The 13,812-nt window shown below is 45.8% G+C and overlaps 1 protein-coding gene across 1 annotated transcript in view; it reads right to left on the bottom strand.

Moving 5' to 3' along the window:
- notch3 (notch receptor 3) overlaps positions 1-13,812 on the bottom strand; it is a 209,319-nt gene that overhangs the window by 32,564 nt on the left and 162,943 nt on the right. Inside the window, exons 18-23 of the mRNA XM_080216675.1 lie at positions 12,181-12,409; positions 10,659-10,860; positions 9,773-9,926; positions 8,298-8,482; positions 4,550-4,682; positions 714-965 (exon numbers count right to left, since the gene is read on the bottom strand). Of these exons, the coding sequence (XP_080072801.1) occupies positions 714-965; positions 4,550-4,682; positions 8,298-8,482; positions 9,773-9,926; positions 10,659-10,860; positions 12,181-12,409 (1,155 nt within the window). The remainder of the gene's footprint in view (positions 1-713; positions 966-4,549; positions 4,683-8,297; positions 8,483-9,772; positions 9,927-10,658; positions 10,861-12,180; positions 12,410-13,812) is intronic.

Raw genomic sequence — 13,812 nt, 5'->3', positions numbered from 1 at the left:
TGATTCCCTTTCCAGAAATACCCGGCAGCAAACGGGTGAATGTGTGTGTATGTACGTAGATGTGTGTGCACATGTGTATGTGTGTGTATGTGGTCTGTGTGTACATGCGTGTGTGCAGTGTGTATGTGTGCATGTGCATGTGTGTGCATGTGCACGTGTGCATGCTTGTGGTGCATCAACCAGAGACAGGATTGTTGCAAACAACTCTTGTGATGTGAGCAACCGATAGAAGGAAAGGCTGGATAAATAAAGTTTATTTATTAGTCACAAGGAGGCTTACATTAACACTGCAATGAAGTTACTGTGAAAATCCCCTAGTTGCCACATTCCTGCGCCTGTTCGGGTATACTGAGGGAGAGTTTAGCATGGCCAATGCATCCTAACCAGCATGTCTTTTGAATTGTGGGAGGAAACCAAAGCACCCAGGAGAAACCCGTGCAGACACGGGGAGAACATGCAGACTCCACACAGACTGACCGAAGCCAGGAATCAAACCCGGGTCCCTGGAGCTGTGAGGCAGCTGTGCTAACCACTGTGCCACCGTACCGCCCCAGACTGCACTTGGAGGTGTATTCAAGAGGCAGAATCAAAATGAGAGAGCAATGTTGGAAAAGTGAACAAGGGAGACAGAGATTGGTGGAGTGTGCTTGATTGAGTAACTGGGGGATTATCCTGAATCAGTGCCATGCCGACATACAGTTAATCTCACTGACCTGTGAAGCCAGGCTTGCACACACACTGGTAGTCATTAGGCAGCTGGACACAGTCGGTGGTTGTCTGTGAGTTACAAGGGTTTGACAGGCATTCATTAATATCACCCTCGCATCGATCGCCAGTGAACCCTGGTGGGCAGTTACAGGTGTAGCCTCCAATTCTATCCACACAGGTCCCGTTGTTCATACACTTGGGCGCACTTGCGCCAGGAGAGAGGCCACAATCGTCTTCATTAATTTCACAAAGCACACCTGCAAAAGACAATTCCAAGTATAAAAGCCTGCTGAAGCACTGTGACCAAGACTTCACAAGTTACAGAAGAATCGAGAATGAGTGTAATGATTAGGGGTCAGAGTTAACTGGAACTAAGGCTGAAATTCACAATAGCTCACGGTTACCCTGTGATATAACCTTTACAGCCTAGAAAACAGTGGCCCAAACATCTGCATCTGCTTCATCAATGGCCTTCCAACTCACAAAAGGTCAGAAGTGGGGATGTTCACCCATGATTGCACAATGTTCAGCACCATTTGCAACTCCTCCGATACTGAAGCAGTCCATAACCAAATGCAGCAAGTCCTGGACAATATCCAAGCTTGGGCTGACAAATGATAAATAACATTTGTGTTCCACAAGTGCCAAGCAATGACCATCTCCAACAAGAGAGGAATTAATAATTGCCAGTGGATATTCAAGAGCATTACCAGCACTGAATCCCCAGCTATCAACATTCTGATGGTCACCATTTACCAGAAACTGAACTGGACTAGCCATATAAATACTGTGGCGGCAAGAGCAGGTTAAAGGCGAATAATTCACCCCCCCCACACCGCCCCCCCACCCTGCCCCAAGGCCTGTCTACCAAACGCAAGGAAAAATTTACAAGGAAAATTGGTGTTGTTGTTGATAGGAGTGTGCTGGAATACTCCCCACATGCCTGGACAGGTGCAGCTCCAACAACACTCAAGAAGCTTGATGCTATTTCTTCCATGAACATTTACACTCATAAATAGTGGCAACTGTGTGTACCATCTATAAGATGTACTGCAGCAATTCACCAACATTCCTTAGGCAGCACTTTCCAAACCCACAATCTCTACCATCCAGAAGGACAAAGGCAGCAGATACCTGGGAACACCACCACCTGGAGGTGCCCTTCCAAGTTGCTCACTGTCTTGACTTGGGAATATAATCAACCATTCCTTCACTCTCGCTGGGTGAAAATTCTGGAACTTCCTCTCCAACAGCACTGTGGGTGTACCTACACCACATGGACTGCAGCATTTCAAGAAGGTGGTTTATTCATAGAATCACAGAATCCCTACAGAAGGAGGCTATTTGGCCCATGGAGTCTACACTGACCACAATCCCACCTAGGCTCTATCCCCATAACTCCATGTATTTATCCTAGCTAGTCCCCTGACACTAACGGGCAATTTAGCATGGCCAATCAGCCTAACCCGCACATCTTTGGACTGTGGGAGGAAACTGGAACACCCAGTGGAAACCCACACAGACATGGGGAGAATGTGCAGACTCCATGCAGACAGTGACCTAAACTGGGAATCGAACCTGGGTTTCCGGCACTGTGAGGCAGCAGTGCTAACCACTGTGCCAATGTGCCACCCATCACCTTCTCAAGGGGCAATGAGGGATGGGCAATAAATGCCGCCTATCTAGAGATGCCCACAAGCCCAAGTGTAAAGAACTCCAGGCACCACCACCATGCCACACTACCCTCACCTGTTGGGGGGCACAAAATGCAGAAAGGGGTTGTAAAATTCCATCCCTGTTGTGAACAGGTCTAATACGGCTGCCTTGTGGCTGGTGACAAATTAACTGCAGTGAGAGGGTTTGGTTTTATTGCTGCTCGTTACATCTTAACTCAAACGATCTGAAATCAGGATGGTGCAAAGCGGAACCAACATTAGTTCAAACTCCTGAGACCAAAGAAATAACTTCACTGCCGGAATTTTACCACCAGGCCCCCTTGAGGCTCGTAAAATCCCACCCAAAGTCAACGCAGAATGCCATTCTGCGAGCTTCGCCCATCCTAGCAACCCAAATGTTTAATCCTCAATTAACCCGGAAATATCGGACAACTTACGCAACCTAAATCCTTTCAACTCTACTGTTTGTTGTTGTGCAGTACTGCTCAGTGGTAATCTCTTGCTCCTCCACCTTGCGAACAGTTCTCTATCTCCTACTTTTGTGCCCTCGGGATTCAATGTTCTCCTCCATCTTAATCTGCCCCACTGCACCCCTTTTCCTTTCTTTTCTTTTCACATTCCACACAGTGACAACCAGATGTGAATGTAGAAGTTATAATTCGTAAGTTTGCAGATGACGCAAAAAATTGGTGATAAGAGGATCGTCTTAGGCTACAGATTGATATTGATCAGTTGGGTAGAACAATGGCAGATGGGATTTAATACTGATAACTGTGAAATGATGTATTTGGAAGGTCTAATAAGCTAGGATATACACACTCCCTGCGAGTGCTGAGGAATAAAGGGACCTTGGTGGACAAGTCCAAAGGTCTCTGAAGGTTGCAGCACAGGTAGGCAAGGTGATGAAGGTGGCATTCAGAATGCTTGCCTTCATTAGCCAGGACATGGAATATCAGAGCAAGGAGAGCTGGGTACAACTTTATAAAACATTGGTTAGGCCATCGATGGAGTACTGTGTGCAGTTCTGTCGTCACACTATCGCAAGGAAGTGATTGCACTGGAGAGGGTGCAGTGGAGGTTCACTGGGATGTTGCTTGGGATGGAAAGCTTCAGCTATGAGGGGAGACTGGATAGGCTGGGTCTTTATTTTTCCCTGGAGCAGAGGAGGCTGAGGGAGGATCTGATAGAGGTGTACAAAATTATGAGAGGCACAGATAGGGTAAATTGTAAGAATGTTTTCCCCATGGCACAGGTGTCTAAGACTAGAGGGCAAAGGTTAAAGGTGAGGAGTAAGTAGCTTAGAGGGGATCTGAGGAGAAATGTTTTCGTCCAGAAGGTAGTGGAATATTGTACGTGCTGCCTGACAGGGTGCTGGAGGCAGGTAATCTCACAGCATTTAAGAAAATCTGGATAGGCATTGAAATCACCAAGACATTGTAGACTCCAGACCAAGAGCTGGTCAATGGGATTAGTATAGATTGGTATTTGATGGCAGGAATAGACATGGTGGACCAAAGGGCTTATTTCTGTGCCGTATCATTCTATGACATGCACTCCCTTGATACGATTAGGGCAGCGCAGTGGCACAGTGGTTAGCACTGCTGCCTTACAGCATCAGGGACCCTGGTTTAATTCCTGCCTCGGGTCACTGTCTGTGTGGATTCTGCATGTTCTCCTCGTGTCTGCTTGGGTTTCCTCCCACAATCCAAAGATGTGCAGGTTAGATGCATTGGCCATGGTAAATTGTCCCTTAGTGTCCTGGGATGCGTAGGGTAGAGGAATTAGCAGGGTAAATATGTGAGGTTATGGGGATAGGGCCTGGTTGGGATTGTTGTCAGTGCAGGCTTGATGAGCCGAATTGCCTCATTCTGCAATGTAGGGTTTCTATGAAACACTCCCTCCATCTCTCACATCTGACCATCTGTAGTTTGTTCTTAAAGTTGCTATTTCTTATTGCAGTTCCTTTAGCTCCAACACATTCTCCCCCTTCTGAGCTCTAACAAAGGTTCCAGACTCAAAATGTTAACTGTATTTCTTTCCTGATAGATCCAGCACACCTGCTGTTTTTCCAGTTTCCTCTGTTCTTGTTTCAAGATTCCAGCATCTGCCCATTTTCTCTTTCCCTAATTTAAACCAGTTTATGTGGCAAATCCAAACTCACTTACCCAGGGTTCCTGGTGGACAGGAACAGATGTATCGGCCAATCAAATCAAGGCAGGTGCCTCCATTCTGGCATGGGTTTGACTCACACTCATTCACCTCCAGTTTGCAGGTCTTTCCCTGATATCCTGGCATGCACTGAGGGAAAGAGGTCAAAGTTTAATTCAGCACGGGAATGACAAGCACATCTCTCAACATAAGACCATAAGACATAGGAGCAGATTTTGGCCACTCGGCACATCAAGTCTGCTCCGCCATTCAATTATGGCTGATAGTTTTCTCATCCCCATTCTCCTGCCTTTTCCTCATAACCCGTACTCCCCTTATTAATCAAGAACCTATCTGTCTCTGTCTTAAAGACACTCAATGATCTGGCCTCCACAGCCTTCTGTGGTAAAGAGTTCCAGAGATTCACCACACTCCGGCTGAAGAAATTCCTCCTCATCCCTGTTTTAAAGGATCATCCCTTTAGCCTGAGGTTGTGCCCAATTTGATGTAGAAAGGTGTTTGCACTGGCTGGCCAGCTGATAGAAGTATGTCCCAAATGACAAATGGGATGGTTCCTAGAACCATAAAATCAGAATTGCTACTGCACAGAAGGCATCTATTTGGCTCATTATATCTCTGCTCACTATCCTAAAGACCAATTCAGCAACATACCTGCCCTTTCCCCAGAGCCGACACATTCTGCTTTTTCAGATACTTAGAAGGGTCATCCAGAATCAAAACATTGACTCTATTCTCTCTCCATAGATGCTGTCAGACCTGCTTAGATTTTCCAGCATTTTCTGTTTCTGTTTCAGGCTCCAGCATCTGCAGTATTTGCAGTATGGACGGCACAGTGGTCAGCACTGCTGCCTCACAGCTTCAAGAACCCGGTTCAACTCATGGCTTGGGTCACTGTCTGTGTGGAACTTGCACATTTTCCCCGCATCTGAGTGAGTTTCCTCTGGGTGATCTGGTTTCCTCTCACAGTCTGAAAGACGTGCTGGTTAGGGTGCATTGGCCATGCTAAAATTCTCTCTTAGTGTACCAGAACAGGTGCTGGAGTGTGGCGACTGGGAGATTTTCACAATAACTTCATTGTGGTGTTAATGTAAGCCTACTGGATGGGAGCCTGGTTTGCGTGATGGATTGGGCTACATTCACAATCTTTTATAGCTCTTACCTTCTCAAAAAATTCAATCTAGTTCGTAACGGTCTCCTTTAATAAACCGATGCTGACTATCCTTGCTTAGTTACTGCCTTTCTCAGTGAAAGCTTATCCTGTCTCTCAGAATTTATTCCAGTAGTTTTCCCTCCAATGAAGTTGGACTGACTGGCCAATTCGGTCACTCCAGTTTGGAACAAAGATATAACGTTAGCAGGCCTCCAAATCCTCTGGTATCACACCTGAATCTGGTGAGGTTGGAAAATGCAGGTCAGAGCAGCCGCTTTTTTCCTTCCTTCTATCTCAGGGGTCCAACGTCAACATCATGCAGTCTTGCGTTGGATCTAGCTCTATAGAAAGCATTCTTTCTGGTTGTATCACAGCTTGGTATGGCTCCTGCTCTGCCCAAGGAACGACAAAAGGTCATGAATGTAGCCCAGTCCATCACGCAAACTGGCCTCCCATGCACTGACTCTGTCTACATTTCCCAGTGCCTTGGCAATTAAGGACCCCACGCACTCCTGACATTCTCTCTTCCATCTTCTTCCATCGGAAAAAGATACAAAAGTCTGAGGCCGTGTAACAACCGACTCAAGAACAGATTCTTCCCTGCTGCTGTCAAACTTTTGAATGGACCTACCTTGCAGTAAGTTGATCTTTCGCTACATCCTAGCTATGACCGTAACACTACATTCTGCACTCTCTTGTTTCCTTCTCTATGAACGATATGCCTTGTTTGTATAGCGTGCAAGAAACAATTCTTTTCACTGTATGTTAATACACGTGACAATAATAAATCAAATCAAATCAAAAAGGTTGGTTGAGATATTGCACATGGGCATCCCATAGATACCCCCTAACAGCTCAACTGGGGACAATTCCACAAGGGATGGGAAGGAGAAAATACACACATTTCCTGTACAGCTGCCATTAATGGCATTACCTGGTCATTACAGGCTGAAACCCATATGCGCAACCTATGGAATCTTGGTGATCCAAGGTCAGACAGCTACTCGAGACGGAAAGAATTGCGTGTACATTATGCTTACAAAGTGAAAAATTATTTTGAACGTGGATCCCAGTGATGGGAATATTGTTCGTGTGAACTTATCCAGAGAGAGTGCCCCCTATCCTATCCTCATCCTTACCCTAATTTAACAACAGATGTCTGCACGTGCAACTTGAATCTTTAAATAATAAAGTGCCTTTGTAACACTGTTTATTCTGTCAATAGTATTAATGATTCATGGATTGTATAATTATAACCCTTTTGGCTATGTTAACCTTATGTATCTGCATGATGTGAGATCAAGTCATGGACTTCAGGAAGCTTAGTGGAGGACATGCCCTTGTCTACATCAATGGGGATTGATGTGGAAATCGTCAAGAGCTTCAAGTTTCTAGGTGTCCAGATCACTTACAACCTGTCCTGGTGCCTCCATGCCAATGTTATAGTTAAGAAAGCCCGCCAATGTCTCTACTTTCTCAGAAGCCTAAGAAAATTTGGCATGTCTGCTACGTCTGCATGTCTCACCAACTTTTACAGGTGCATCATAGAAAGCATTCTTTCTGGTTGTATCATAGCTTGGTATGGCTCCTGCTCTGACCAAGATCGCAAGAAACTACAAAGGGTTGTGAACATAGTCCAGTCCATCACGTGAACCAGCCTCCCATCTATACTTCCCACTGCCTTGGAAAAGCAGCCAGCATAATCAAGGGCCTGACGCATCCCCGGACATTCTCTCTTCCACCTTCATTTGTTGGGAAAAAGATACAAAAATCTGAGGTCGCGTACCAAATGACTCAAGGACAACTTCTTCCCTGCTGCCATCAGACTTTTGAATGGACCTACCTCGCACTAAGTTGATCTTTCTCTACACCCTAGCTATGACTGTGACACTACAATTCTGCATTCTCTCCTTTCCTTCTTCCCTATGTACTCTATGAATGGTATGCTTTGCTGTATAGCACACAAAGAAACAATACTTTTCACTGTATCCAAATACACATGACAATTGTAATGACTTTAATCAGGTAATTGAGATAGGCCCGTTAGAATATGAACTCCCTGCTTAAGGGCCAAATTGATGAGCCAATCAGGGAGCATCTTGCTTAGTATTTATCCAGGCATGTCAGTTCCTCTGGGACTCCTCGTGTAGACTGTTAACTGAAAGCGTTCTGTACGCTGTTGTCAGACCAAAGGGATTTTGGTGAAGGAACTTCTGCCTTTGAGGACTTATTACAACAATAATAAATCAAATCAAATCAAGAAAAATACAAAAATATTAACAAAATACATGAGGAGAGGTTCCCATCAGTGAAAAATGAAAGCCATGATATGGAGTTGCCAGCATTGGACTAGGTGGGCACAGTAAGAAATCTCACAACACCAGGTTAAAGTCCAACAGGTTTATTTGGTAGCACGAGCTTTCAGAGCATTGTCCCTTCATTAGGTGAGTGCCTCCAAATAAACCTGTTGGACTTTAACCTGGTGTTGTGAGACTTCTGACTGAAAAATAAGAGAGCTTGAGGCATCTACTCCAAAGCCCCTTAGGAACGGGCCGTTGAGATGGATGTAGCATTGTGCTCCTAATGCTTCTCACCTCACACATGTAGCCTCCGACAAAGCTCCTGCAGGTGGCGCTATTGTGACATGGGTTGGAGGCGCACTGATCCACCTCGTTCTCACAGTAGCTGCCGGTGTAGCTCTTGGGGCAATTACAGTAATGTGCGTTCCCCGTCCTGAAACACGTGCCTCCGTGATGGCAGAGTTGAGTCACAGCCACTCCTTGTGAAAAAAGAGCAGAACAGCAATGAAAATACATCTGAACATCGGGACAAACGGTCAGCACTTGACTGAACATCTGCTCTGAAAAGGCAAATCTGGATGGTTAACTGGTACAGTCAGAATTGGCGTGAAAACAGCAAGATTCAGTGTCCACAACAAAGCTACTTACAATGCCAAGGTTGGGGTCTTAACCGCTAGGATTGGAGCACATTCTCATTTCAATATCAACATTCAGCATTCCTTTTTTTTGCTACCACAGGGTTCGGTGTTAGCTCAGTTGGCTGGACAGCTGGTTAGCAATGCCAACAGTACAGGTTCGATTCCCCACCAGCTGACGTTATTCATGAAGTCCCCACCTTCTCAACCTCGCCCCCTCGCCTGAGGACTGTGGAGTTTGCACAGTCTCCCTGTGTCTGTGTGGGTTTCCTCTGGGTGCTCTGGTTTCCTCCAAAGATGTACGGGTCAGATTGATTGGCCATGGTAAATTGACCCTAGTAATCCTTGGGCAGAACAGTGACACAATGGTTAGCACAGCTCACAGTGCCAGGGACCCAGGTTCAATTCCCAGCTTGGGTCACTGTGTGTGAGGAGTTTGCTCGTTCTCCCCATGTCTGAATGGGTTTACTCCGGGTGCTTCAGTTTCCTCCCACAATCCAAAGATGTGCAGGTCAGGTTGATTGGCCATGCTGAACTGACCCTAGAAATCTTTGGGTGGCACAGTGGTTAGCACTGTGCTAACAGCTGCCTCACAGTGCTAGGGATCTGGGTTCAATTCCTAGTTTGGGTCACTGCCTGTGGAGTTTGCATGTTCTCCTTGTGTCTGTGTGGGTTTCCTCCAGATTCTCCAGTTTCCTCCCACAGTCCAAAAATGTGCAGGTTAGGTGGATTGGCCATTGCTAAATTGACCCTAGGGTCAGGTGGATTACAGGGTAAACATGGAATATGGCCTGGATGGGATTGTGGTTGGTGCAAACTTGATGGGCCAAATGGCCTCCTTCTGCACTGTAGGGATTTTATGATTCTAAATCACCATTCAGGCTGAATCTCCTCTGCTATCTTTCTCCTTTGAGGGGGCGAGCAGCATAAGGTCATCTGGAATTATGGCGACTGTACTTTCTTTTACCTTAAGTATTCCTATGAGAATTACCCCAATTCTCTCCATGCTACCATATCAGATTGACAGTTCCATGCAGTCATTCACCTGACTTCACTCCTGAAGGTTGTGTGGCCATTATCCACCCAGCTTGCACTGGATGCCACACTAGAGGATCCACACATCACAGCCCCTACCTCTCTGCGCTGCGGCCACTTCACACGACACGTTGGGGATGTCACAGTAACGCCCTGTCCAACCACTTGCACACTCGCAGTTGAAGGATGTTCTTGTTGGGCGACATCGCCCGCCATTCTTGCAGGGGGATTTACTGCACCAGTCTGTGCTGATCTAAGGGAGAAAGGGACAGATTGCTATCAATGCCTGTGAGGATTTATTCAGCCATTTGGACTTGTCTCTCTATGCCAATGCACATTGGTGCAGATCTCTCCTCTACGTTGCCCATTTTCTGACCAACTGGACAAGGGATGGGTAAGAAAAATCAGACCATCCTCCTGGGAGAGAATCCACCCTCACCTTCTCCATCCAGATGGTATAGCTGGTGTCCTGGGACGGTGGGCAGCAGAGTGGTTAGCACTGCTGCTTCACAATGCCAGGGACCCATGTTTGATTCCCAGCTTGGGTCACTGTCTGTGTGGAGTCTACACGTTCTCCCTTGTGTCTGCGTGGGTTTCCTCTGATTCCCTCCCACACTTCAAAGATATGCCGGTTGGATGGATTGGCCATGGTAAATTGCCCCTTAATGTCTAAAGATGTGCGGGTTAAGTGGACTAGCCATGCTAAATTTCCCCTTAGTGCCCCAGGATGCGTAGGTTAGATGGATTAGCAGGGTAAACACGTGGGGTTATGTGGATTGGGCCTAAGTGGGAATGTTGTTGGTGCAGACTCCATGGGTTGAATGGCCTCTTTCTGCACTGTAGAGTTTCTATGAGGTTATGGATACAGATACACACTGAATAGGTGCAGGCTGTGGTTAATAGGTGCAGTTGCACTGTTTATTGCAGTATGAGGGGGGCTCATGGATTTGAGAGAGAAAGCAGGTGGTAATAAGCAAATCCTCACCTGACACTGGTCACCTGTGTACCCATGGGGACAGGTACACCTGTAGGACTCCAGGCCATCGATGCATACCCCCCCATTCAGACACGGCTGAGAGTTACACTCGTCAATGTCATACTGGCAACTGGAACCAGTGAAGCCAGAGCGGCAGTGGCAGCTGTACATGTTAATACCATCAATGCAGGTCCCTCCGTTAAAACAAGAGCTGAAAGACAGAGTAAAATTAAGTCCATATTTTATCTTGAAACATGATTGTCCTGATCCATGTCATTCTACTGTGGGGGCTCTGCCAGGGTGTCTCAAGTCAGAGCCTCCAGGGTACAGGCACAGTAAACCCACTGCTGACAATCCTCACCAATAACTTCAGGATAACTAACATATATCAAAGGGTATAATTAGTCAAGTAAAAGAGTGTAGCAGTTGATGGTATCATAAGGCTGAGAAAATGAATCCAAACTGCACAATGCAGCAACTTTTAGTGTCTTACTTTTGTTTAATATTTCTTTGTCAGAGAGAGCATCGGAAAAGCAAGAAGATCAGTTTGAGGTGTGATATTCTCATTATTGAATAAGAAAAAAAGACTTGTGTTTCTATAGTGCCTTTTTCCTCAGGGTATCAATCCTTTTGATGCGTAGTTACTATAGCAATGTCAGAAACACTGCACCCAATTTGTGCGCAGCAAGCTCCCACAAGCAGCAATAAGAAAAATGACCAGATAATCAGACATTGGTTGCTACATTTTGATTTGATCTGATTTATCATTGTCACATACAGTATACAGTGAAAAGTACTGTTTCTTAAGTGTTATACTGACAAAGTTAAAGTTTATTTATTAGTCACAAGTAAGGGTTATATTAACACTGCAATGAAGTTGCTGTGAAATTTCCCTAGTCACCACAGTCCCGCGCCTGTTCGGGCCAATGCACTCTTCAGACTGTTTGAAGAAACAGGAGTACCTGGAGGAAACCCACACAGACACAGAGAGAATGTGCAAACTCCACACAGACAGTGACCCAAGCTGGGAATTGAACCCGGGTCCCTGGCGCTGTGAAGCAGCAGTGCTAATCATTGTGCTACCATGCTGCCCGAAGCATACTGTTCATAGAGAAGGAAAGGAGAGGGTGCAGAATGTTGTGTTACAGTCATAGCTCGGGTGCAGAGAAAGATTAACTTAATGCGATAAGGGGAATTTCGCAGTAACTTCATTGCAGCATTAATGTAAGCTCTACTTGTGACACTAACAACTAAACTTTAAACTTTAACTTTAGGTCCATTCAAAAGTGTGATGGCAGCAGGGAAGAAGCTACTCTTGAGTCGTTTGGTATGTGACCTCAGACTTTTGTATCTTTTTACTAACAGGAGAAGGTGGAAGAGAGACTGTCTGGGGTGTGTGCAGTCCTTAATTATGCCGGCTGCTTTTCCAAGGCAGTGGGAAGTGTAGACTGAGTCAATGGATGGGAGGCTGGTTTGAGTGATGGATTGGGCTACATTAACGACCCTTTGTGGTTTCTTCCATTGGGCTCACCTCTCTGTGCAGTCTGGAATATTGTTCTCACAGTGAAGTCCATTAAACCCAGGTTTACAGGTACAGGTGTAACTGTTGACATAATCCGTGCAGGTTCCCCCATTGTGACATGGGTTGCTGTGGCATTCATTGATCTCGTCAGCACACCGGGTGCCTGCAAAGCCTGGCAGGCAGTGACAAATGAAGGAATTGATTTGATCCAGACAGGCGCCACCATTCAGACAGGGACCTGGGGAGAGGAAAGTAGCAATTAATACCTTACAGCAAAGCTGGGTTAGAGGAATGAAGAATGAAAGAAGTTTGTATTTCTATAATGTTTTTCACAGTCTCGGAAGCTGAAAACCTGCCACATTGCCTGCCCCGGAACTGGGACAGTGAGATTCCCAGACTGGCAATTTCCGTTGGCCTCAGGCAGGATTTTACGATCTCGCCCAAACAATGTTTTTTCAGAAGGAACTCTTCAATGCAGACAATAAAAATATAACAAAACTTAGTCCAGCTTATAAATCAAAGAAGGATTTAATAAAGAAACTTCATTACTCCAAACCTAAGGCTTCGCCCTGGGCCAGTCCAAGTTCCCTACAATTCCAAACAGGTTCTTATTTAAGGGTCAGCTGACCATCACATCATTCTGTGATTGGTTCCATGGTTTACTGGGTCAGCTGACCCTTACAGCTTGACATTATTGGTCACATTATGTCCTATACAAAGTTGTCACCGGTTACATTCTAACAAGCGAGGCCTTAAAATCCCGCCCAGAATGTCCCAAATCACTTGACAAACTGCTATGGCGACAGATATCTGGAATTAAGAATCTACTGATGACCATGAAACCATTGTTGGGAAAACCCATTTGGGTCACTAATGCCCCTTTAAGGAAGGAAATCTGCCTTCCTTACCTGGTCTGGCCTACATGTGACTCCAGAGCCACAAGAATGTGGTTGACTCTCAACTGCTCTCTGAAGTAGCCCAGTAAGTCACTCAGTTTAAGGGCATTTGGGGATGGGCAATAAATGCTGGCCCAGCCAGCGATGCCCATGTCCCACGAATGAATAAAAAAAGGATAAGAAACGCAGCAGCACCCAAAAAAGACAGTAAATTGATGTTGGTTGTGGGATAAAACTTTGATTGAGACATTAGAGGGTTGAGACCAATCACCCCCCCCACCCTCTGTACCGTTCTCCTTAAAAATAGTGCTGTAGGTTCGTTTTACGTTCCCCCCTGAGAGGGCAGACATGGTCCCAGGTTAACACCCCATCATAATGACACTGGAGTGCTGAGACTAAATTCTGTGCTGAAGTCACTGGAGTGGGATTTGGGATTCACAGCTTGATTATAGTGAAATACAATTCAACCACAGCAACTTCCAAGGGACTAAGGAAATTTGGCATGTCACTACAACTCTCACCAACTCTTACATATGCACCACAAAGAGCATCCTTTCTGGTTGTATCACAGCTTGGTATGGCTCCTGCTCTGTCTAAGACCACAAGAAACTACAAAGGATCGTGAACAAAGCCCAATCTATCGCGCAAACCAGCCTCCCATCCATTGACTCCATCTATACTTCCTGCTGCTTCTGAAAAGCAGCCAGCATAATTAAGGATCCCACGCACCCCAGACATTCTCTCT

This window comes from Carcharhinus amblyrhynchos, chromosome 33 (assembly GCF_965287045.1).
Source record: "Carcharhinus amblyrhynchos chromosome 33, sCarAmb.v2.hapA, whole genome shotgun sequence".
Lineage (NCBI taxonomy): Eukaryota > Metazoa > Chordata > Chondrichthyes > Carcharhiniformes > Carcharhinidae > Carcharhinus > Carcharhinus amblyrhynchos.
The sequence above is the reverse complement of the archived record's forward strand: the minus strand, read 5'-3'. Positions and strand labels throughout refer to the sequence as shown.